The following is a 25,664-nucleotide window of genomic DNA, read 5'->3' on the forward strand; positions in this document are numbered from 1 at the left end:
AGTCCAGAATGAGGATATAGTACTGGGTATGACTGCCAGTTCAGAATAAGGATATAGTACTGGGTATGACTGCCAGTTCAGAATGAGGATATAGTACTGGGTATGACTACCAGTCCAGAATGAGGATATAGTACTGGGTTCGACTGATTAGTTCAGGATAAGTATATTGTTTCTTGGTATAAATAGCCAGCTAAGAATGAGGATAGATTGTCTGGATAAGACTGGTCAGCTCATAATGGCGATAACGTGTCTTGGTATGACTGGTTAGCTCAGAATAGAAATGTAGTGCTTGGATATGACTAGTCAGCTTTGTATGAGGATAAAGGGTCTGGATATTACTGGTTAACTCATAATCGGGATATTGTGTCGGGGTATGACTGGTCAGCTCAAAACGGAGATAGTGTCTAGGCATGACACTGGTCAGCTCAGCATTGGTATATTGTGTCTGTATATGACTGGTTAACGTAGAATGAGAGGGGGTAATGTGTTATGGTATGACTAGTCCGCACTGAATGGGGATATTGTGTCTAGATATGACTCTTAAGCTCAGAATTGGGATACTGTGTCTGAGTAAAACTAGTCCGCACAAAATAAGGATATTGTGTCTGGGTATTTCTGCTGAGCTCAGAATAGGGGCATTTTGTCTAGATATGACTGTTCAGTTTATAATTTTAATTTTGTGTCGAATTATGTCTGTTACTATCAGACTGGGAAAGCTTGGTATGACTGGCAAGTTTAGAGTGAGAATACTGTTTTAAGGTATTTTTTGTAGACCTTGACATATGATTACATGATTTCCTAGACCTTGTGGGTATACTGTGTCGAGATATGAATACATGATTTTCTATACCTTGTGAAAATATTGTGTTAAGATATAATTACATGATTTCCTAGACTTTGTGAAAATTCTGTGTCAAGATATGATTACATGATTTCCTAGACATGGCGAAATATTGTGTCAATATACGATTTCATAATTTCCTAGACCTTGTGAAAATACTGTGTCCAAGATATGAATTAACCTGATTTCCTAGATCTTGTGAAAACTATGTCAAGATATAATTACATGATTTCCTAGACCTTGTGAAAATTCTGTCAAGAAATGATTGCATGATTTCATAGACCTTGTGGGAATACTGTGTCAAGATATGATTACATGATTTCCTAGATCTTGTGAAAACTCTGTCAAGATATGATGACATGATTTCCTAGACCTTGCGAAATATTGTGTCAATATATGATTACATGATTTCCTAGATCTTGTGAAAACTCTTGTCAAGATATAATTACATGATTTCATAGACCTTGTAAAAATTCTGTGTCAAGATATGAATACATGATTTCATAGACCTTGTGAAAATACTTGTGTCAAGATATGATGATATGATTTCCTAGACCTGGCGAAATATTGTGTCAATATATGATTACATAATTTCCCAGACCTTGTGAAAATACTGTGTCAAGATATGAATTTACATGATTTCCTGATTACGGTTTTTTTTTCTGTAGACCTGATGGGAATACTTTGTTTGGGTAAGATTGCGGATTTTTTTCTGTAGACTTGGTGGGAATACTATGTTCGGGTATGATTACGGGTTTTTTTCTGTAGACTTGCTGGGAATACTATTGGCTAAAATTATACCCTTTGGGTAATGCTCCACAATTAATGGAGGAATATACAAGAAACTAACTAACTACTATATTTGGGTATGATTACGGGTTTTTTCTGTAGACCATATTGTAATTATTCTGCTCATTTTGGACGCCGTAATTGGTAAATAATATATATTTGTTTGTTTGTTTGTTTGTTTGGTATGCTCACAGGTTTTTCCTGTAGACCTTGTGGGAATACTATTCCAGAAGGAAATCTCCGTTACCGGTACTGATAATGCATTGCATTAGTTTAAACATATTTATTCATAGTGGATTGGGAAACAAGTTTTGCAACTTATATTAATCTCTTTCCACTTTGCGGGTGCGAGTGCTGCCTTGTAGCGGCATTAGCCTACTCTTTTTCGAAATCTACAAGGGTGTCTTTAAAGTGCAAGAGATATGGCTCTCTCTTAACACGGGTCAGCCATTTATCGTCCTCTTCCGACGGACTATCATCGTTTCCTCAATGCCATACTCGCAGATGGTGTCAAGGGAGAGCCGAAAATTGAGTTCCTGAAATTTTCATCCCAAACGGGAATCGAACCAGGAACCTTTGTGTTAGTAGTCCGATGCATTGTACTAATTTGTTGAGTTAAATAGTGTGTGGGAATTTGTTAAGATACAGTCAAAATATTATTACAAATATAATGTCACCTGTAACCTCGGCAGCATTTCAAAATACATGTATAGTAGATGCATTTGAATGTAATATATCTGTAATCAGGTATTATGGTGTCACAGTTTACAGATTCAGCAGTTTTATGATGCATTGTCAACGATTACAGATTCAGCAGTTTTATGAATTACAGACAGCTGGGCCATTAAATAAATATTTAGCTTACTCATGCTAGCTTAAGGTATTCATTTGAGAAATTAAGTAGGAAAATTGTACTTCGTCATCAGAAAATATATATCACAGTGCGAGTAGTTAAACACAGACCAGATCCCTACCGCTTTAACAAAAAAGACCAGATCCCTGCCACTTAAACAGTAAAGATCAAATCCCTACGATACAAAAGACACAGACCAGATCTCTGCTGCTTAAACAACAAAGACCCGATCCCAATGATATCAAAACCACTGAACATATCACTCGCTTAAACAACAAACACCAGATCCCAATAACAGCAAATACACAGACCATATATCTGCCGCTTAAACAGCAAAGATCAGATCCCTACGAGATCAAAAACACAGACCAGATGTCTGCCGCTTTTAAAAACAACAAAGATTAGATCCCAACGATAACAACAACATAGACCAGTAGCCCTGTTCACAAAAAATCTTAAGTGTAAAATTAATCTTACGATAAAAAATATTTAGTTGAATTGCTAAGCAATATTATAGACGTACGATAAATGTTACACTTAAGATTTTTTGTGAAAAGGGCTATATATCTCTAACGCTATCAGTTATCTACGTTAACAACAACACAGAAAAGATATATGTTGAACTAACAACAAAACACAGATCTCTATAGTATCTTAACCTATCGTTTTAACGACTTTAACATATATCTCAACAGTGCCAATAACAAAGAACGAACACTAGGGGGAAAATGTCAAATGATCATAATTCAACAGTTTGTCTCAAGGTTAACATGTTTCCTGTTCAGATACTTAGTATTAGCTTTATATTCTTTCATCTACATATACCTTCACGTTTCACTATAAAGGCGATGTACCATCATGAAATAAAGAAGATGATACTCTCACTAAATAATTCAACGTTTTGTCACTGTGGTATGCCGCACCGCTTTCCAATCAAGCTTGAATTAAAAGATACTACAGAGACATTTAATTCAGTTATATATCTTGATTTACATATAGATTTGACACTATCGGTCGATTGAGAACCAAACTGTACAACAAAAGAAATAAGATCAGCTTCCCAATTGTCAGCTTTCCATTTCCTGGAGAGAAAAAAAATCCGCATTTGGAGTATAATTCTTAAAGTTGAAACGATGTTCCATTAACATGTTTATACCTCACACTTTTGAATGCTTTTACAGTTTTACAGATATCACATACTTTTGAATACCTTTATATGTTTACAAATAATACTGACTTTTGAATGCTTTAACAGGTTTACAGATACCAGCGACGTTTGGATGTTTTAATCAAAAGTATAGTCAACCAACACACACAACCCATTCCCCCACCTCATTAATAAACACATTCAGATTTATAATTACATTTAGCTATCTTCGATTTCTCCTTTAAACTTTCATTTCATTCACATGATACAGTAAATGATAATAAGAAATATAAGATAAGATCAAATATATTTCATTTCCAATAGTGGACCCATTACAGGCATAATCAGTACATTGATTTTTTTATCACACAATTGCAATAGACAATAAACAAAAATAAAAATAGAAATACTTTTGACAAAAAACTTGAAATATAAATTGAGTGAATAATAAATGTAGTCATATATCAAAACCTGTATGTTTAGTGATTATTGACCATGTACCAGAAGCAGCATCACATCCATTATAGAAAAAACCCTTCGAGTTAAGTCTTTCCTCGTGGCTGATGCATATGAGCAAATAGTATTGTTGTTCATATGCAGGAGTCACCAAGGGCATGTGCTTAAAGGACACTCAAGCCTCTTCACAGAAATCTGAAAAATTTAAACATTTAACAACACAGGCATAAACTAATACTTAAAAAGAATTACTATATTATAGTCCTCCTTGTGGTTGAAGCACATAAATAACATTAATAAGAACTATATATATACTCATTTGATTATAGCATGATTTCACAATTATTTGGTATTTCTATACCTGTTTCTTACCAAAATCATTTACTTTTTTGTATTCAGTTTCACTCTGGTTTTTTTTCAATCTAATTATAATGTAAGTATATATATGTGGTCATGCATATCGTGTAAAAAATTTACGGATTCCCTTCAAATTTACATGTCATTGATATACGCGCGGCAGGTATCTCGTGGATTTCTTTTGTAATTTGTATTATGTCTAGCAGGTGTGAACAAACAATGTTACCTACATGAATCAAAAGTTTATTGACATTTTAACTCCCTCAACAAGTATTTCTTGAATCTCCAATAAAAACCTATAGCTTGTATCAGTTTCTGTGAAAATGTGAGAAAATGAACGATTTTAGTAGTTCCATGATCGTATTGATCGAAGACCATCTTTCAGACTTGCGCTGTATCGATCTGGGTAGTCTTGTTAACTGAACCTGCTGTCATTTGATAGTCATAATATACATGTTTATAACATACTATCACCTGCTATTTGATGGAGTTTGGATGACAAAACATATACATTAACAGTACACGGTATAGTAGTACTAGAATACGACCGTGGGAGGAAAAACACAATAATGTCATTTTTTATGTTAAAATCAATATTAGTGGTTTAAACATTGATCATGAAATGTGCTAGTGTTTACTTTTGAGTCAATTGAAGCGAATCATACAAAGTGTCAATGGAAAATTCAACCAACCATCAGGCAAGCCATCCGACAAGCCATCAAACTATTCCATGTGTAGGGAAGAGGTTAACTGAACGAATGAACCAATTTTCACCAACTAATGCAAGGTGAGTTTTTTTACTTATGATACTAGTCCCTCTAAAACGACACAAGCTTTCCTGCAAAATGAATAAAATGGGACAGATTTTTCGTTATTCAGTAATCTTGTAACAGTGATAAACGATTATCAAAAGAAAGAGGGTCACTGTGGATCTTCAGTTTAAATTAAGTTCCAGTTTTTTAATGAGAGTTATCTCCCTCTAGTCTAACGTTGCTCCAATGAATATTAGTTTTTCGAATTATCCGTCCACGGCATGGCACACTTGGATTTGAGCTAATAAACTTTTAGTCAACTGTCTTGTTGAGATGTTGAAAATATCTTGCCTCTATAATGTACTACTTTTTTTAAATGTTACAAATGTCTGTCTCTACAGTGTACTATAAGTGTTCAGTGACAGTCTAAATTTTCAAATCTTCGCATCCTGGTAACCCATACAATTGTTTAATTGAAATTATATCATTTATTTTTAACTATTTTCATAACAAAATCTTACATCCCAGTCTCTCCATTTTACAGAGCGAATCTTATAAATGTATTGGTAATTTGTTTTCGTCTAGAATAAACATGAAATATTTGTCACTGTACACAAGTTTAAACCTCTTTCAATGGCGTTAATTTTGTCACCAGTCTCTCGTCTAAGTTTTTGTCACAATCAAAAATTGATATTGTAGCAATTTTCCCCGATGCATTTTATCGGGTTCTTTTTTCGTAAGAAAGGGCTACTATCCACCAGAGACGGCAAATTTGTTCTGGGAAACATTTATTTATTACAAGTTGTAATTGGCATTTAACTAGTTTTTAGTAGTTCAGATCGGTGTAATTTGTCTTTAGTCTTTTGGGTTTTTTTTTGGTGCTTTGTGTCAATTTGATAAGTCAAGCCTTTTCCAACTGATTTATGTAGTTTGTTCTGTACTGTTACACTACTGTCCCATGTTATAAGGTCCAGTTCAACACAACCACATATCACAAGTCAGGAGATACACGTCAGTGGCTGTCGTTGGTCGCTATATATCTTATTTGTTTTTCGTTTATTTTTTAGTACATAAAGCAGGCCGTTGGTTTTCTCGTTTTAATCAAAAAGTTGACATATTAAATCGGGGCCTTTTTTGAAGTGGAAACAATTTAATACATCTTCGCTAGCCAAGGGTTACAATCCGCTTCCATCCTCTCTGTTAGCCAAGGGTAACGATCCACTTTCCTCCTCTCCACTGGAGAGAGGATGGAAGTGGATCGTAACCCTTGGCTAGCGAAGATGTATTTAATATTGTCTCATTGGCAATCGAACCACATACGATTTTTGTAACTTCATGCAATTTTTAATAAGTCGTGTTCATCGATATTTACACAAAACACTCGAACTTTTATAAAGTCTAATTGTAGTTAAGAAACAAATAGAATAAAACAAAATACATGTTCAATACAGCTTATAATTTACACATGTGTACATCTGTCTGGACTATGAAACAGCTGTAACAACTTCAGCTTTTACAACTGCACAGAACAAGATTTTATCAATGCATCTCTGACACGTGTGACAGACTTGTGAAATCATTCGAGGAAATGTATAGAATTATTAACAGTATAAAATGTCTTATGTTAGATTTTAAATCTATAGAAGTACTACTACTATACGTTTTACTCTTTATTCCATTTCATTTCCTCGCGCTTAGAAAAAAACAACATGAAAATTTAAATGCTGAGGTTTGCAATATGGATACATTGAAACAGAAGGAATGAAAACTACATATAAAATAAACATTTTATAAATTTCCAGAAATTACAGCTAATTTCATAATGCATGTAGAGTAACACTTTGGTTAGCTTGCTTGCTTTGTTTATATATTGTACAACTGTGATTTGGATAAGTTAGTAAGTAAGTAAGTAAGTAAGTAAGTAAATTTTATTTAGAGTCGGCATATATATACATTATAACAGAGAAAACATGAGCTCTGGTGAGCTCTTTAACCGACTATCACAATAAAAATCATGCAGCATCATGCAAATACTACCAAATAAAACATGCAATATAATAAAGCAAACTTCTATTTGATTTGTGAGCCTCCAGAGTCAAAGCTCATGTGGCAAGCGCCTCTATGTGCATTGAAGCGGGGGAATCAACAAATCACTTGACGATCATAAAATATAACAAACTAAAAGCATACAAACAATAAATAAATAAAAATAAGCACTAGCATTTAATGGCAGATATATATTTTAAAAATGCATAAAAAGCAGAGCAAAAGGCCATTATAAAAAGAAAGAAAGAAATTTCAGCTTTGAGACAGCACTGGATGGAAACGACATGAACTGCAGAAGCATTTTTGACCCCCACACCAGGAATTTATGTAATTCCTAAACTGGTCAAAAGAAGTCACGAGTCTAGCCTCATTAGGAAGTGAGTTCCATACTTGTGCTGCCTCAAATCTAAAAGATCTTTTACCATAACTGGAGGTTCTAGGTCTAGGTACCTCAGCAGTGTTTACATACCTGAAATTATATGAATTGTTTTTTATTACAACTAAATCTTGAATAAATAAAGGACATTTTTTATTAATTATTTTAAAGGTCTCCAAGGCAATTGAGCGCATTCTACGAGTTTTTAATGATGGAAGGTTCGAAATCTGTAGGAGTGTTTCGTATGAGCTCAGATGGTCTTCATAAATAAATCGAAGCGCTCGTTCTTGTATTTTTTCTATTTTTCTGGTATTTTGTTCCCCACAAAAATGCCAAGTCAAAGGGCAGTAACTGAAATTAGACATAATAAAAGAGTAGTAAATTGTAAGCTTACTCAGTTTGTTTAGATGTTTCCCAATTCTTTTCAAAACATTTAATTGCCTTGCAGCCTTTTTACAAATATTTGAAATGTGTAAATTAAAGTTTAATTTAAAATCAATTGTAACTCCAAGAAGTTTCACCTCATCCTCACATGATATAGAAATACCATTCAAGTCAAACACAATCTTTTTATCATGTGTTTTTTTGCCAAGAGAGATAGCTTGAAATTTCTCTGGGTTGGCCTGCATTTTATTGGAAGAAAACCACTGTATTAAATGATTGCTGTCTTCCTCAAGAGCAGAAATTACATCTTGTAAGGAATTTCCAGACTTTGACAAAGTATTGTCATCAGCATAGTTATATAAAGAACAATTTTTTACAAAAAAGAACAAATCGTTAATAAAAATATTAAATAGGATGGGTCCAAGGATAGAGCCTTGTGGTACCCCTTTAAATATGTCAAGCATACCACTTAAATTTTGGTTTACTTTCACACATTGTTTTCTTTTTGTTAAATAACTATATAACATATCAAGTGAGGATTTGGATAGACCATAAGCTTTTAGTTTCAGTAGCAGTAAGTCATGGGGTAGACAGTCAAATGCTTTGGACAAGTCCATAAGGATAGCTGCAAGGTATTTATTTTGATCTAAGGCTAATTTCCAATCTTCAATCACTCTTAATAAAGTTGACTGACATCCAAAACCAGATCTAAAAGCTGCCAAAAATGGACTGAAGATTTTATCAAAGTACTGTACTAATTGTACTTCTATGGCATTTTCAAAAATTTTAGAAATAGCCGGTAATACACTTACCGGTCTATAATTTCCTTTTTCTAAAACACTATTCTTTTTGTGAATAGGTGCAACTTGAGCTTCCTTAAGACGGTCAGGGAAGGTCGATGATGATAATGACAAATTAACAATATCAGTAAGGGGTTTTACAATAGCAGGTTTAGCAAAATGCAGTAATTTAGGTGAGATGCCATCTATACCAGTGGCTTTTTTAACATTAATTTTACGTATACGTTTCTCAACAAAGTCTTGATCAACCGGGGAAAAGGTAAAATTGTTTTGATCAAGATCAGGAATATTATCTTTAATGGCCAAAATACTCGGGTGATCATCATTAACCTTTATTTGACTGCTTCCTATATTCTTTGCAACATTTACAAAATAATCATTAAATATCTCACACACCTCCTCCTGTTTTGTAATTAAAACATTATTTTCAGAGAGGACAGTTTCCTTTTGGTGTACATTTCCCTTATTTGTAAGAAAAGGTTTCACTGTTGGCCAGAAATCTTTCGACTTCGGGCCTCCAGCACACCTCTCTACAAAATATTGGTTAATGGATTTATTTTTTAGTTTTGTAACATAGTTGCGTTGCCGCCTATATGTCTCCCAGTTCTTACTACCACTGAATTTTTGAAATTTATTATACAACATTTTTTTCTTATAAATGGCACTTTTAAGCTCTGCATTCATATATGGTACTTGATTAGGAAAAATTTTCCTTTCCTTAAAAGGTGCGTGTTTGTCAGCTACCTCAATGAAACTTTTGCTAAAATTATCATATGCTGTATTTACATTATCAAATTCAGATATATCAAAATGCTGATTTTCTAAATCATTTAAAAAATTTGAAGCATCAAAATTCTTAAAGCTTCTGCATATCTTCTTTTTTGGTAAAATTTTAGGTAAATCACAATTTAACTGCACAGATATAAAGTTGTGCACATCACTAATTCCAGTGCCAAAATTACATATCTTTTTAAAATCACAGTCATGATTCATTAAAATCAAATCTAAAAGGGTTGCTTTAGCAATTTTTGTAAAACATGTAGCTTTCTTAATAATGTTCTTTAAATTAAAAATATCACAGATTTCTCTTATCATTGCACTCTTATCACAGTTAAGCATGTTATAATTAAAATCACCAATAAAAATATAGTTGTCATATTTTGATATAATTTTGTCTATAGTTTTGGTACAGTCTGTACTGAAATGGTCATCTGACATACTAGGAGGTTTATATATCCCACAGAAGAACCATTTTTTGTTACCAATTGCTGCCTCTATACCAATGGATTCAACATCTGAGAATTCAAGTTGAATTTTTCTATCAGCTGCAAGATCAGATCTTACATATGCAATGAGACCTCCACCGTGTTGATTTCTATCAGCACGCCACATTGTAAAATTATCGACACAAAATTGAGCATTGGGAAAAGATTCATCAATTTTTGTTTCTGATAAAAAGAGAATATCTACTAGATTTCGGTGTAGTAAGTCTTTAATGCATTCAAATTTATAGCGAAGGCTATTGATATTCAAATACCCACACATTAAATTACTGGTGTTGCTGCTTCGAACTTCTAATCAAATTTAAAAATAAAATATACAGATTTAACTATGCCTATATATTATTTGAAGATGTCTATCTTAATTAAAAAGCTTGAGTAAACTTTTCAGTGACGCAACAAAGCAAGCAAGACAACCTAAGTTTTACTTGCCAAAGCATTAGGAATTTAACTCTAACTTTTATACGTATGCTGTTATTATATTTTAAAATCACACATGCAATAAATTTTATTTTTCATATCAGAAAAATGTGTATTTATAGCTTAAAAGTACACACATGGACTTCATTTATTTCTTGAATGAAAACATTGACTATAAGGTGAAAACTATGAGTACCTTCAATATTCAGTATAATTCAACAACATCTTTTCCGTTTGCTTCATTAGTATTCTAGGAATATCTATTTTATAAAATGTAGTCATTCCTGGAAGATATAGGCCAAAGATTATTGTTATCATAAGTAAACAAGTTAAAACGTATGAATAAATACAGATCAAATATTCCTATAGACAAATATAAATTAATTTATATATTAATCATGTATATTCCTATACTAAATTGATATTTTCATATTAGTTCCAATGATTTTTTATTAAATCTAGGTTTTATACCGATATATTTCCTTTCAGTATAGGGCTCTAATTTACAGTAGTTTATTTTTAAATACACGTATTGATGAATTCAAAATATAATTGACATAGATATTTATTCTGCACTCCAGCAACCCACATCAAAGAAAAGCTCTTTAAATATCTTTTTACAGAAATTGGTATTTTTGTCAAAATGAATTTAAATGAACCCGAACAAAAATGTTAGATTCTAAAAACATTTCACTTTCTTAAAGGATGTATATTACGTGGTTCGGAGTTTAACCGCAAAACCTATAATATACAATGTTACTTCCCACTTTTGTTTAGAGATTTGCACGTGTATAATTATTAAAAGCAATATGCAATCCGCAAATAGAAATCAGTCTAGTCATCTTTTTAAAGATAAGATAACTTTATTAGCACTTACGCATTGACAATAAATGGTTATGGCAAAAAATTACAGACAAACTACAATAACATATATACAATGAAGGAGTGGCAGTGAATATTTATGAGAGAAATATATATATATATATAGCATGGGTTCGAATCCCGGCGAGGGAAGAACCAAAAATTTGCGAAAGCAAATTTACAGAATGTTAGATCTGTAAATTTGCTTTCGCAAATTTTTGGTTCTTCCCTCGCCGGGATTCGAACCCATGCTACTGTGATATCGTGACACCAAATCGCCTGCACTGCAGCCGTTCCGCTAGACCACACGACCACCTGGGCTCTCAAAAAAAAGAGCTTTCGCTGGCCGTGTGTTACCTTTCCTCGTCAGTTTTAATCTAGCGGCGTACTACAGTACATGATATATAAGGCATGAAGATGTTATTGTTGCAGATCAGCTAAATTATCTATAGTAAAGGATCCTACAAATTAATGTAATATACAGTCGCAAAAAAAAATTATATTTATAAGTACGTCTGAGCCAGTGACATCTCTACAACAGATGTATCCATCGGATATATATTATTACAAAAAGCCAGTACCTTATTTTTGTAATGAGATTATCTCTCACATAGTTCAATATAGGATGAACATTTTAAAAGAAAGTGTAGTTCATCTTCAATGTCTCCATTGTTGCAGCAAAGACATACACAACTCTGCTTTGGTATTTTTAGATATCGCCCTCTTTCAATAGATAAAGTATTATTCTTAATCTACATAATGTTGATCTATCACATTTGGATTTGCATTGATCAACATACGAGCTAGGGGCTTCTATTTGGTTTATATAGTATATTAAAAAAGTTTATTATCACGGCTTGATGTCAGTCTCTTGCTTTTAAATATATCTGCTATAGATCTTAATGGCTTTTCCCTAACTTCTCTTTTCTTCAAAGTTCTTGGATGCCGGAATACAAGAAACGGTGCTACAAAATCTATATATAAATGCATTTTCTCGATTTTAACTCAAAAGGCTTAATTGCTTGTGAATGAAGACACAGTTAAAATTAAGTAGACATATAAAAAGATAAATGGCATAAATAGATAAAACTATAAAGAATGCATATAGCTAGTATATAGTCATTTGAACTAAAAGCAGAATGTATGGACTACATAGGTAAGAGACGAGATTTTATAGAAATTAGTATATTGAATACACCATATACATTAGTTGTTTGTCATTGAAAAAATCTCGTTCGTGTAAGCAGAGACATATAAATAATTGTAAGACTGTTATATAAATCACGATTCAGATGTCATTAAAAGTGTATTTTTTCAAGGTGTCAAGGGAATTGATTTCCAAAGACGTCATAAATTTTTGACTATAAATATCATACTGAACCATCCTTATAGGGAGTGTTCCTTGAAAAAGGAGAAGTTATCTTCTGTGGTGTTGAACTTCAACCTATGAACTTTTCGCACCGACTCAGAATTTAACGACTGGTTCCCAGTTAAATGAAGTATTCATATGGGCAATCACAGATTTAGAAATACCAGTTAGTTTTGATGAAGAAAACGTGAAATACATCGAGCGCAAACATCTGATTCTCTTTTTTTCAGAATGGCAGACTATTTGATTACTGGTGGTACTGGTTATGTCCCAGATGACGGTCTTACAGGGGCTCAACTATTTGCTAACGGAGATGGATTAACATACAAGTAAGCTAATGAAAGAAATTAAACGACAATAATAAAAACAAAAAAACAAAAGATGATTCATTCATACTCATCGTGTACCCTACATGCGTTGATTATTACATTAAGGACACTGACTCAACTTCTTGTTTACTTTAAATTTGATAAGTTGTAGTATCTTATACATACTTTCTTTTCACGGTTCATAGTTGCGAAGTTTCCAGCTTTTAGTTTTACATGTGGGAGAGAGAGAAAAAAAAATGAACATTTATCTCAAATTATCTTAGATCAAAGCTGTCTCATTAAGGATGTTTGACATGTCTTCTTACAGTCCATTGCCCTTTCAAATACCACATGAAAAATCTGGCACAGTATGTTCTTGTAAGGAGACTAGGACATATAATGATACATGTAAAAACATTTTCTGATACAGTGTATGCATGTAATATTTGCCACTGGACTTTAATGCATTTGAATGGGGACACATATTTGGAACCCCCCCCCCCCCCCCTTTTGTCCTTGGTTGGGAACGCCCCTTTTTAAAATGGCTGGATCAGCCCTGTCTTTTATCATGTTTATGTTTTTACTTTCATTGTATTATATAATTTATAACTATAAGTTTTTTGTTGAAAGGTCTAATAATAATTCACATGAATAAAGGTATTAACATATTAAATTTTGTCTTGGAATGATCTTATATCTGTCTCAGAATAACCATCTGTCATGAGCAACAATCACCTCTGACACTATTTCTTGCATGGCAGATGACACTAGTGTACCAACAGAGGTTAGGAAGACACTTTTGTCAGGAATTTGTGTTATTTTAAGTAACAGTGGATACATTTGCATACAAGTGTAAATATTGTGATGCCAAAAAAATAGCTATCCACAACCTATTTTGAAAATCCAAGAGATACAATTATATGATATAATTAAATTAAATGAGAAATTTCTTTGTTTAGAAAAAAATCAAGAAAATTAATGCTCTTTGTGTATCACCTGGGATAATTGTTACAAAAAAACAGATAAACTATGTCTTCACTAGGTATTCTAGACAATAAACTATGTCTTCACTAGTATTTCTAGACAATATAATTTTGTTTCAGTGATTTCCTGATTTTACCAGGATTCATAGACTTTACAGCAGACGAGGTGGTAAGTTTTCTTTGATCTTTTTGTTTTCGATTATTTTTCATATCACCCTACTACATATGTAAGTGACATGGGTTTTTTTTCAGTCAGGTACATGTGTACATGTAGAAAGGGAATGTATGATGTCATGTGCATACGCATACATGTACCTGCTAACTGTAACTATTGCGGTGGATTTCCCTCATGAAAGCTCCCAAATGGAAATTTTCGAAAGAACTATTTTGTCCTTAATTTTAAATAAAACACTTAATTTTACAATGGCTTTATGCTTTGAACAGTATGAAAAAGTAAAAAAGACAACATTAAAAAACTTTTGAAGGCCCCCCTTGACCCTTGTAGGTTTTTAGAACTATTATTAAAGAGCCATCTTGCACGTAAAACCCCCATGGATATCTTTAAAAGTTGACAGGCATGCATATGATACGTCATTTACCTTACCTAAGAAAAGAGCGATAAACATGGCTTTCAAACTGGAAACATGGGAGCATTAAGTTTTACCCTTGTCAGTCTGTACGTCTGTACATCCCAAAATTGGTTTCTGTTCTCTAACTTTCATTTGCCTCATGGAACTTATACACAATGCTTTATATTACCGCAAAACACAGATAAAGTTTGAATGTTGGTGTCGTCACTTTATATGTTCTGGAGCTATGACCCTTTACAAATGAAGAAATCACTTAAATTTTTCGTTTCTGTTCTCTAACTTAAATTTACCTAACTCAAAGTGACTCATCAAATATCATGAATTTGTACACAATGTGTATAAAACAAAACTCAGAGTACAAATTTGTGTAGCATCACTTTTACCATTTTTCAGTGATATTGTTTATGGAGTTACATGTAAGCGAGGGCATCATCTGTGTCCCATGGACACATTCTTCCCATGGACACATTCCCCATTTATTTAGTCCTGTGATCACCATTTCTATCTGAGAACAATTACATCATCACAATTGTTGTTGATATTATGTTGTTTACCTGTTTTTAGTTTTCAACCGGAAAGCATGTTTAAAGAATTTGTAATGTGGTCTAGCATTGATATTTTCTTTATTTAGGTTCTTCCAACATTTTATGGCATTGTTTAGCTTTTTATTATTACATTATTATTATTTTTGAATCTAAACAAGGTTAAAAGGTTTAAAAAACATAAAACTCTGGTTCTGTTTTCCTCTAATAACATTCTGGTTAGGACGAACTGTTTATAAAATAAGTAAAATAAATATAACGATATTGTAACGTGGAAAAGCATGCGTCAGGATAATGTTAATCTATAATTAGAATTTACTGCAATAGATTTCAATCATTATTGTTAAATCAGCCAGATATCGTGGAATTATTTATGATCTTTCCCTAATAATAGAACTACTACCATTGTCTCTCTCAACAATAGCATGAAATTTGTCTTGCATTTTGTCAATCATTGCGGATTTAAAAGTAAGGTAATATAATGAAGGCACACCTTGAACCTAGTAACCTTTAAATGCTTATTCTTATCACAACAAACAGTTATTAATTAAATTTATGATGATTATAACTTGACAACTATATTGTTAACATTATGTAGATTTTCTTTATCTTATTTTGAATAGTTTTCTAAGTAATCAACAATCGTCAAACTGCTGGTATTATTTTTACACATTATGAAATGTTGTTTACACTATGATGTAATTTAATCAAATTTTACTTTCGTATTTGGATAATCTACATTTATCACACTTATCCTTAAATAAGTTCATAACATCAAAACCCCCTCCTTAATAACTTAAAGCAATAATTTTGCATCAACCATAACACCATGTTATAAATTAGATATGTACCCTTTCGTGAATATGACAGTTGTTTAAAAACTCGATTTGTTTGATGTGTTTGAGATTTAAATTTGGCCATTTGCTAATTATAAGGGACTTTCCATTTGGAAATTCCTTGGAGTTTGTTAGTTTTCTTTTTACATTCTGTAAATTAAGTATTCCCCATTGGGCTATCACATCCAGTGGTATAACTAATACTTCTTCTTGTGTAATGTAAATTATCAAAACAAATATAGCCAAGTTGTACTTTCATCTTTTTTTCAGCCAAGTTGTACTTTCATTATGTTTTATAGTAAGGAGCACCAAACTAAGTCACCATCATAAAATATAATACATGTGTTCATATCAAAGCACTAAATGAAGTAACTAAAACAAGCGTTTATACTGTCAGTGGCAGATCCCAAACTTTTTTATAAAAAGAGTGGGGGGTCACTAACTGACCTTAAAGGGGGGGTGCTCTAGTCATGCTTCAGTATTCCCTTATTAATCAAACAAATTTTTTCCAACAAAAAGGTGGTGCAGGGCCCCCGGGATATGCATATGACTGTACATACAAGATGTATAGTGGACTGACAGTGTCCTATTGAATCAGGGTTGGTCCAGGGCCCCTGTGATAGGCCTATGACTGTACATTCAAGATGTATAGTGGACTGACAGTGTCCTATTGAATCAGGGCTTGCACTTTGTATTACACTACACAAATACAAAATCATTGAAAATGTATGTAATAAAATATCAAATAGTCAAATTGTTCAATATAACCATTCAGTACACTCAGTTACAACATCTTACATTCTTTAACTAATAAAATGAAGTAATAAACATTTTATTCTGTGTAATCATTCACATTTAATAATGTCCTTAAAACTTTTAACAGAAGTTCAATTTGTGGGATAAAATGATTTATTCTTATTTTGAAGTGTGTAAAATTAATGAACCTTGAGGTTGAAATTTTAAAATTAGATTAAAAGGACCAAAATAACGTCAGGAGAAATATAATCGATTGACTTGTAGTGACTGTATGTTCAAATGACAGAGTTCTATCAATTATGTTTTACCTTTCCATGTTTGGTGTATTTGAAATTGAAAACGAATTTATATCCAAATATGTTTTTTAAGACATTTTTCAAATAACTTTTGCCAAATAAGATTTTTTTTGTCAAATTAAAAATTGAGAAATGTCTGTCTAGAAAAGACAATGAATTATACAAAGTCACCAACCACAAGCTTCATAATCTGATAATATTGAGATCTCATACTAGGCTACTAACTAAAAAATGTAGGTTCTGCAAGATTTGTTCGTTGCATGTGCAAGATTTAAAAACATCCATAATGGGTCATACTTTAATTATGTTGTATGCAAATTTTGATCAACCAATCATTTTAAGAGAAAAATTTGCACTTTGATTACATAGTTTTACAATTATATAGATGAAATGTTATAAGGACTAACCATTAATAATGATATAAAAATATTAATGAAACAATGAAGCTTTAAGTTGAGAAATGTTTTCAATTAGGTCTGTGCATAAAATAGAATATAGAATTTCCAGAATATTTGTGGAAATATTTTGTAGTTTACCTGACAATAATTTTGATATTCCATAGTAAATAATACTGAAACTTCTGAAGGGAAAAAATTTGATTGGATGCTTATTATAAAAGATCACTGAACATGATTTCTTTAACTTAGGATATTTTCAAATCTATTGGAGCGGAGTGATTTTAATTACATGTAGATTGAAGTATGAACGCTTAATTGGAAAATGACAAACAGAAAATTGGAACTATTTGATTAAGTTTCCTTATATTGAGTTTGATAATACAGGTTATTAGTAATCAATAAATTCAACTTTTTCTGAAACTAATTCAGATTTTTTTCTTCAGGATTTGACGTCTGCTTTAACAAGAAAGATAACTCTGAAGGCTCCATTAGTATCATCGCCAATGGATACAGTCACAGAGGCCCAGATGGCTATTGGAATGGCTGTATGTGGTCCTTATACATAATTTAACAATCATCATTCAATACCAATTATATAGACATTGTACCTAGGGAAATGCAGTATAATTTTATAGGATCATTTACATGTACATTTTGATTTTCATGCTGTTGATTAACTTGCTCCTGTTAGTAGATAATTACAGCAGAATTAAAGAATGAATTCAATATGACATATTGATTTTCCCCTTATCCATCACAGTCACATTGAATATTGAGATTGTAGGTTGTATCAAATTATAAAAGTATTTACTGCAGATTAATTATTATTACCAGGGAAACAATTTTTTCAATGATTTGATGTTTAAAAAGGTAAACCACAAGTTTAAATGATCAACAAGGTATAACATTTCTGTAGGCTTTAATGTAGACAAAGGCAAACCATTGAAATGAAATATCCATATATCTCAGATTCACAAAATTGGTACCCCCAAAAAATTAATCTTTAGATATTTAGGGTATTTTTCGTTGATAAAATGGTTATTTGGATTTCAAATAAGACTTTACTTTGGGACAAAAACTGAGATAAACAAAAAACACGACATGCATGTAATTGTAACTGCTCTATATTTTTTTGTGGCCTATTATGAAGACTTTTTGTGGCCTATTAGGCTTGATCAGTTTGAAAATTTCATGTTCACTCTAATTGTATATGGTCTCATTAGCCAAAAGAAAAACAACAGTTAATATCAAGGGGCCAATAGTTGCATTTTAATTCAAATATGATAAATCTACATTTTTTTTATAGTTAAAATGATTTGAAAAAGCAGATCATACTGTTTTATATGACGTTAAATTCACTTTAAGAAATGGCTGATGTAAGAATACATCTTTCACTTGCTCTTTCCTTATCATTTCATCAATAATGTTTTTGTAGTTATGTGGAGGTGTAGGAGTTATCCATCATAATTGTTCACCAGAATTTCAAGCCAACGAAGTACGCAAAGTCAAAGTGAGTATGAATTTGTTACCTAAAACATACCTTTTTAATATAAAATTCAATGATTTATCTTTATGTTGTTTGAATTTCAATTCTGATCAATTCTAAAATAAACCAAATTATTGGTACTTCAGAAAACATTAAAAGCAAGTCCTGACATCTAAGGTTGATGTCCAAGGTACTAAAAGAAAAAAAATTGAATTGAGAATTTAGCATATCTGCTTTCTTGAATAACTGACATATTTTCAAGCTCAATTTTAAATAGGGAACATTTTTAGTGGAAGAAGACGTCAAGTCTTCTGAAGACTTAAGGGGCTGACCTTTGGCATTGAGCCTCCGTATGCCGCATTCGTTTCGTGTATTACAATTTCATAACAACTTAAGATTCCTGACAACGATTTTTACACATGATTAGGCATCTGAATCATTTAATTTGTAAATTAGGATTGAAAAACAATCACTATCGTAAATATGACCCTTTTATTTATGTAAATTATCAGATTTCATCTCATCCACATGAACGTTATTTGTTTACTTGTCACAGGATGTTTTAACTGTAGAAATTTGTATTACGCATGCGTGAATTTGGTATCGGGACAACTCGCCCTGTTTACAAGTTCGCCCTTGAAGTTACGAATTTGCAATCCTGCAGACAAAAAGATTTTGTTTTTTTGTAAATAAAAAGGATATATTTCTTATTAAATTGTTGACTTAATTCATTGTTTTCCTTTGTCATGTGAATTAGATGCCCTTCTACTCCAAATGGTTTGAATCTATTTATAAAATTATTCAAGACTCAGTTGACAAGAGCAATACGTTGCTGTTTGGAGAATGTGATTAAAATCTAAGCTCATAGAAAAAGAAATATAATTGAAACTCAATGTACCTCCTTCTGAAGAATGTATTGCAATATAAATATAAATTCCTTTTGACAAGAGAAATCTGACTTTTGTCAGAAATATTTTTTTCACATGTGCAAAGGTAATCACGTGTGTCGGCCATATTGGTTTGTTTACAACTATGTGAAGAACCATGACCTAAACATAAATAGTCTCTGAAAGCGTAAACTTCAAGCAATACTATTTTATCAATCATGAATATTTTCATAAATTTAAATTTGATTATTTAAAGAAATAAAATTATAACAATTACGATTTTTGATAAGAGATTCTACACAGACATGCTTTAATCTATTTATAGCCAAATTAGTTTACCTGTGTGAAAATGTAAATAATTTGTTTACTAAACAAGTAAAGACAAACTATGGATGGAAGATAATAATTTACATAAATACTTCAGGACATTTAATTGATTTTAATAAATATAGGATTTAAAAACTGCAAGTGGAAACAAATTTATTCATTAGCTACATAATCAGCTGATAATTTTATTTCACAAACATCGTGGTGATGTTATTGATAAAAATCACTCCACCAATCCTCCAGCCCTTTCACATATTAAGCAATAGATCTACTTATTATTGTAGAATATTTAATGAATATACATTCATCGTCTTATTGAATATATCGGGTAATCAGATATTTTTAGCTGACAATCTGGGTATCCCATTGGCCGGAGTCTACTGTACTACCAAAATCATGATAAAGATAGTAAATAGTATTTTTTCACTAATTTATTGACAATTTATTGACATAATACTGGTTGTAACATATTTTATTTTTGTATTTAGGTTGGGACCCCCCACCCCACCCCCACCCCAATTATGAGTGGTGTCCCTTAAATGAGGGACTGTCCCTAAAACAAGGGGTCATTTTACTGTTGAAAAAAAATAAAGTACATTTTGAAGATTTTTATTAAACTCAAAAGTGGGAAAATTCATATTTGGAACAACTTTTCTAAATGAGGGGTCAAATTATTAAGAAAGATATAAGTTTAGAAACAACAGAAAATTCTTTTGACATGTTTTGACTATTCAGTACTTAATAGATGCATAGTTCTTGGGGAAAAGTTTCATCAAATAATATGAATATAAATGACTTTTTTGGTGCTCATTTTTTACAGTGGGTTATACTGATCTTCCAGTTAGGTTAATCTCATTTGGAGTGTTGTTCCCAACCTGTTAAAGGTCCATCTTTGTGCATAATTTAAAATTGGAAATTTCAACAAGCATCTAATATTCTTACTCTGGAAAATAAACCCTGGTCTGCTAGCTTCATGTATATATTTTTTACCGAATTAAAACTAGAATCATGCAAACAGACTTAAGAAAAAGGCATGTAAGTTAATCATACAAATATGACACTTTTTCTAGACAATCCAGATCGTGCAAAATACATCGCTAAAAATTGTAACCTTTAAAAAAAAATTTGTGCAGGAAAAACCCATATGGGAATTGGGAACTTTCAAAAGTTGGGTGGGTATGTAACGAGCCTTACTTTTTTAAGCTCCATTTGTGGGCAATATGTTTTCTAGTCTGTCCGTCCGTCCTGCTTCTGGTTATAAAGTTTATGGTCGAGGTAGTTTTTGATGAAGTTGAAATTCAATCAACTTGAAACTTAGTACACATGTGTTCCTTATGATATGATCTTCTTAATTTTACTGCCAAATTAAAGATTTTACCTAATTTTCATAGTCAACTGAACATAGAAAATGATTGTACGGATGGGAAATCCATGTACTTATGACCTTTTCTTGTTTGAAGAAAAAAAATACATTATAACGATAATGGAACAAAGCAGCCTGGGTTAGTGGGGCTGCTTTTATGGTAATTCAAGTTACCTTTTATTCACCTTCTTCCACTTCAGAGCTATCAGCTCTTTGATTTTTCTTCTTCTTAATATCCAAGGAACTTTTCAAAATGAATTGTGTTATTTATCTCTGTAATTTTGTTTTAACGGCTTTAAACATGGAGGTACTGTATATTTAGTTGTAATTCACAACTAGTTGTTTTCAATGTAAATGTATTGAAATAATAAAATGTTAAAGTGATGTATCTACTTGATTTCAATAAGAAACAGTAGTCAGTAATTTGAGTTTGAGGTCCTGCACTTAGTCTTAAATATTAATTTGACATTTGACATTATTATTTCCCTTATTGGCAAGGGTATGATACCTGTTTAATGCCAAAAATATTTCACTATATAGATGTCACATAGAATAGATATTGATAGTTTTTCAATCACAAAAAAAAATAGCATATTTTAAACAGAATCACAATGTCTAAATTTTTCAATGTTGCTGTTCTATGATATCATAAAAATTGAAAATGGAAATGTGTCAAAGAGACAAAAACCCGACCATAGAAAAGACAACAGCAGAAGGTCACCCAAAGGTCTTCAATGAAGCCAGAAATTCCGCACCCGGAGGCGTCCTTCAGCTGGCCCCTTAACAAATATATACTAGTTCAGTGATAATGAACGCCATACTAAACTCCAAATTGTACACAAGAAACCAAATAAAAATAATACAAGACTAACAAAGGCCAGAGGCTCCTGACTTGGGACAGGCGCAAAAATGCGGCGGGGTTAAACATGTTTATGAGATCTCAACCCAACCCCCCCCCCCCCCCCCCTATACCTCTAGCCAATGTAGAAAAGTAAATGCATAACAAGTCAATACGCACATTAAAATTCAGTTCAAGAGAAGTCCGAGTCTGATATCAGAAGATGTAACCAAAGAAAATAAACAAAATGACAATAATACATAAATAACAACAGACTACTAGCAGTTAACTGACATGCCAGCTTCAGACTTCAATTAAACGGATTTGAAAGATTATGATTTCATCATATGAATATCAGGCACAATCCTTCCCGTTAGGGGTTTAGTATCATACCATCATAACATATATGAGAAGAACATAACCCGTGTCATGCCAACAATCATGTACAAAAATGTAAAAAAATACATGTATATTTAGTAAATTAGTTGGTATGGATGGTGCGTTCACAGTCCAAATACTGTAAATTTTCAATGTTCTGATTTTTGGGAAAAAATGTGATAGGATTGGTTTGGCAAAAATAGACTAAAAACTTCAATTTTGGTAGCTTTATGAATTTGTATGAGGCATTTCTTTAATTTGGTCCATTGTTCATCATTTGCAGTTGTAGACCTAATGCTTGTAACTAATTCTAATATTCTAATATTTTACAGAAATATGAACAAGGTTTTATCCTGGATCCAGTTGTTATGGCACCCACGCATACAGTGGCTGATGTAGTAGAAGCTAAAAAAAGATTTGGGTTTTCCGGCATTCCAATTACAGAAAATGGTCACATGGGTGAAAAGCTAATTGGTCTTGTTACTCAGAGAGATATTGATTTCTTAACCGAAAGTGATAATAATACTCCTTTAGAAAATGTAAGTTGTTGTTTTATAAATTCCATTTATTATTCCTCTGCCAAAATTTTTGGTGTCATTGTCTTTATCATTGTTTTTTCAGTTTATCATGATACAACAGCAATAATAAGCTTACTTTGGTTAATCCATTGTCACTATCAAAGTTGTATGAAAGCTTACTGTATGCTGATTTCAAAATATATAATATTTCTATAGGTATAAGAAGATGTTGTATGAGTGCCAATGAGACAATTCTCCATCCAAGTACCAAATTGTAAAAGTACACCATTATAGGTCAAAGTACGGTCTTCAACACGGAATCTTGGCGCACACGGAAGCTATAAAGGGCCCCAAAAATGACTAGTGTAAAACCATTCAAACAGGAAAACCAACGGTCTAATCTATATAAAAAACGAAAAACGAAAAACCCATATGAACCACATAAACAAACAACAACAACTGAACGTCAGATTCCTGACTTAGGACTGGTATAAACAAATGCGGGGGTTGAAACATTTTATTGGTACCAACCTTCACCCTTATCTGAAACAATGGTGTAACATCACAATGTATTTTTAGTCATCAAATATGAAAGAATTGTTAACTGGTGGCTGGAAAAATAAAAGCCACAGTTATGAAACACCACATGATTTATATCACAGCTATCATAGCTACATGATATCTCTTATTAAAGAAAATGCATTAAAATTGGAATACTCTTTAATGATGTTGATGGTTATGTGATCGTATTAATTGATAATGTATGTTATTGACTTTCAAGTCTTTATCCTTTCCATGTAAAGAGTTCTTAATGAAGGTATTAAGTAAACTCTCATTAAATCTCATAAAATCCTTTAAAAGTCGCATGTCAGAAATCAACTATAACTGATCATGTGCAAAGTCATTTCTTTGCAGGAGAGTTTATTATTTTATATGATAACACTTTTAGGGGTCAAATATTGAATAAAAGAAAAAGTGCAAAATATGTGTCATTTGAAATTCTTAACCTTGATGACTTATATTTTTCTGAAAAATGACCTAGTTCTTAACTTAACTGTTAAATTGACATTTTTACACCAAAATTGAAGTGTAGGTTTTAATGAAAAAGCTCCAGAATTTTTACTTATTGTTCTTTATTTACTTTTGTTACTTTTGTTACTTTTGTATGTTATATAGCAGAAATGTATTGACCTCCTATAAGTAAATGTATATCCTCTGTTATTCTGTTGTGTTATTTATGATAGGTAATGACACCATATGAAGAATTAGTGGTAGCCCATTGTGGTGTAACATTGAAGGAAGCTAATTCAGTTTTACAGAAAAGTAAAAAGGGTTAGTATAGCATTTCAAACATTTAGATTCTTGTTGAAAAGATAGACCTTTTCATTTGCTGTCCTGGTTTATTAACTTACTTAAGGAATCCTTATAGATAACACAAAACAAGCTGGTGAGTGTTGACATGTACTGTGTATTCTTCCAATTCTGTTGGTTCAGTATATCTTCCATTCTTAGTTTTAAATCAAGGGAAATGGATCAATGAGACAGCAACATTACAAACCAAGACAATATAACAAAGATTACTACAAGTCAACAAAGTATAGAGGAGTAGATTCCATTATAAGCTCTAAATCAGTCAAGTATTTATAGGTTGGGGAAAAGCCCATAGTGGCCACCAAAACCTACCAAACAAACCAATTCCTTATTGCACTAAAACCACTGTCAGATTTTATGAAAGCTAGTTCACAGTACATAATCAGCCTATAAGGCTCCTAATTCCTACATTTCAGCAGCTCTTCTTTAAAAAATATTTAAACTGTAGTTCAAGAACTGCTCGGAATGTGATCCTTCATAAAGCTCAACACTGATATGCAACAAAAAGACTTTTATGTAGTCATTATTTTATTTTTTATTAGCAGTTTAAGCATTTTTTGGTTTTGATATTTTAGGTAAATTACCAATTGTAAATGATAAGGGAGAACTAGTATCATTAATAGCAAGAACAGACACAAAAAAGAACAGGGAATTCCCATTGGCATCAAAAGATGAAAGGTAGGTTAAAAAATCATTATTGTAGTATAAGATATTTAGAGAAATCACAAAAAACATTTATTTAAAATATTGTTAGTTCAAGATTCAATATTAATTTAATGCTCGGAATAATTACTTTGTCCAAATTTGATCCATTTCCAGCAATATCAAATTTTTTGAAAGCATTAGTTATGACTATTAATGAGTTCTTGCATGCGATATAAGGACAATTAGTTAGTTCCAGCAATATAGGATTGATTCTTGCAAAGAATCAGTTGCAGCCGTTTCAAGATTAATTAAAGATTGATTTATTGATATTTGTTTGCCAAATGCTACAAGAATATACAACAGAACAATTATTCAAAATATGGCTTAAGCTCTGCTGACAGTCTTGACCAA

The 25,664-nt window shown here is 32.0% G+C and overlaps 1 protein-coding gene across 6 annotated transcripts in view; it reads left to right on the forward strand.

The window, feature by feature from the left end:
* Positions 1 to 4,872: 4,872 nt before the first annotated feature.
* Positions 4,873 to 25,664, forward strand: part of LOC143062568 (inosine-5'-monophosphate dehydrogenase 1-like) — a 33,451-nt gene continuing 12,659 nt past the window's right edge. The window contains exons 1-8 of one of the 6 annotated variants that reach the window (XM_076234241.1): positions 4,873 to 5,230; positions 12,962 to 13,060; positions 14,143 to 14,191; positions 17,884 to 17,985; positions 18,876 to 18,950; positions 23,052 to 23,258; positions 24,482 to 24,569; positions 25,184 to 25,286. In XM_076234241.1, the coding sequence (XP_076090356.1) occupies positions 5,118 to 5,230; positions 12,962 to 13,060; positions 14,143 to 14,191; positions 17,884 to 17,985; positions 18,876 to 18,950; positions 23,052 to 23,258; positions 24,482 to 24,569; positions 25,184 to 25,286 (836 nt within the window). In that variant the 5' untranslated portion in view covers positions 4,873 to 5,117. Of the gene's footprint in view, positions 5,231 to 12,920; positions 13,061 to 14,142; positions 14,192 to 17,883; positions 17,986 to 18,875; positions 18,951 to 23,051; positions 23,259 to 24,481; positions 24,570 to 25,183; positions 25,287 to 25,664 lie in introns of those variants that run through there. The other 5 variants (XM_076234233.1, XM_076234254.1, XM_076234247.1 and 2 more) reach the window with 5 other exon arrangements.

The sequence above is a fragment of the Mytilus galloprovincialis genome, chromosome 1, assembly GCF_965363235.1.
Source record: "Mytilus galloprovincialis chromosome 1, xbMytGall1.hap1.1, whole genome shotgun sequence".
Taxonomy (NCBI): Eukaryota; Metazoa; Mollusca; class Bivalvia; order Mytilida; family Mytilidae; genus Mytilus; species Mytilus galloprovincialis.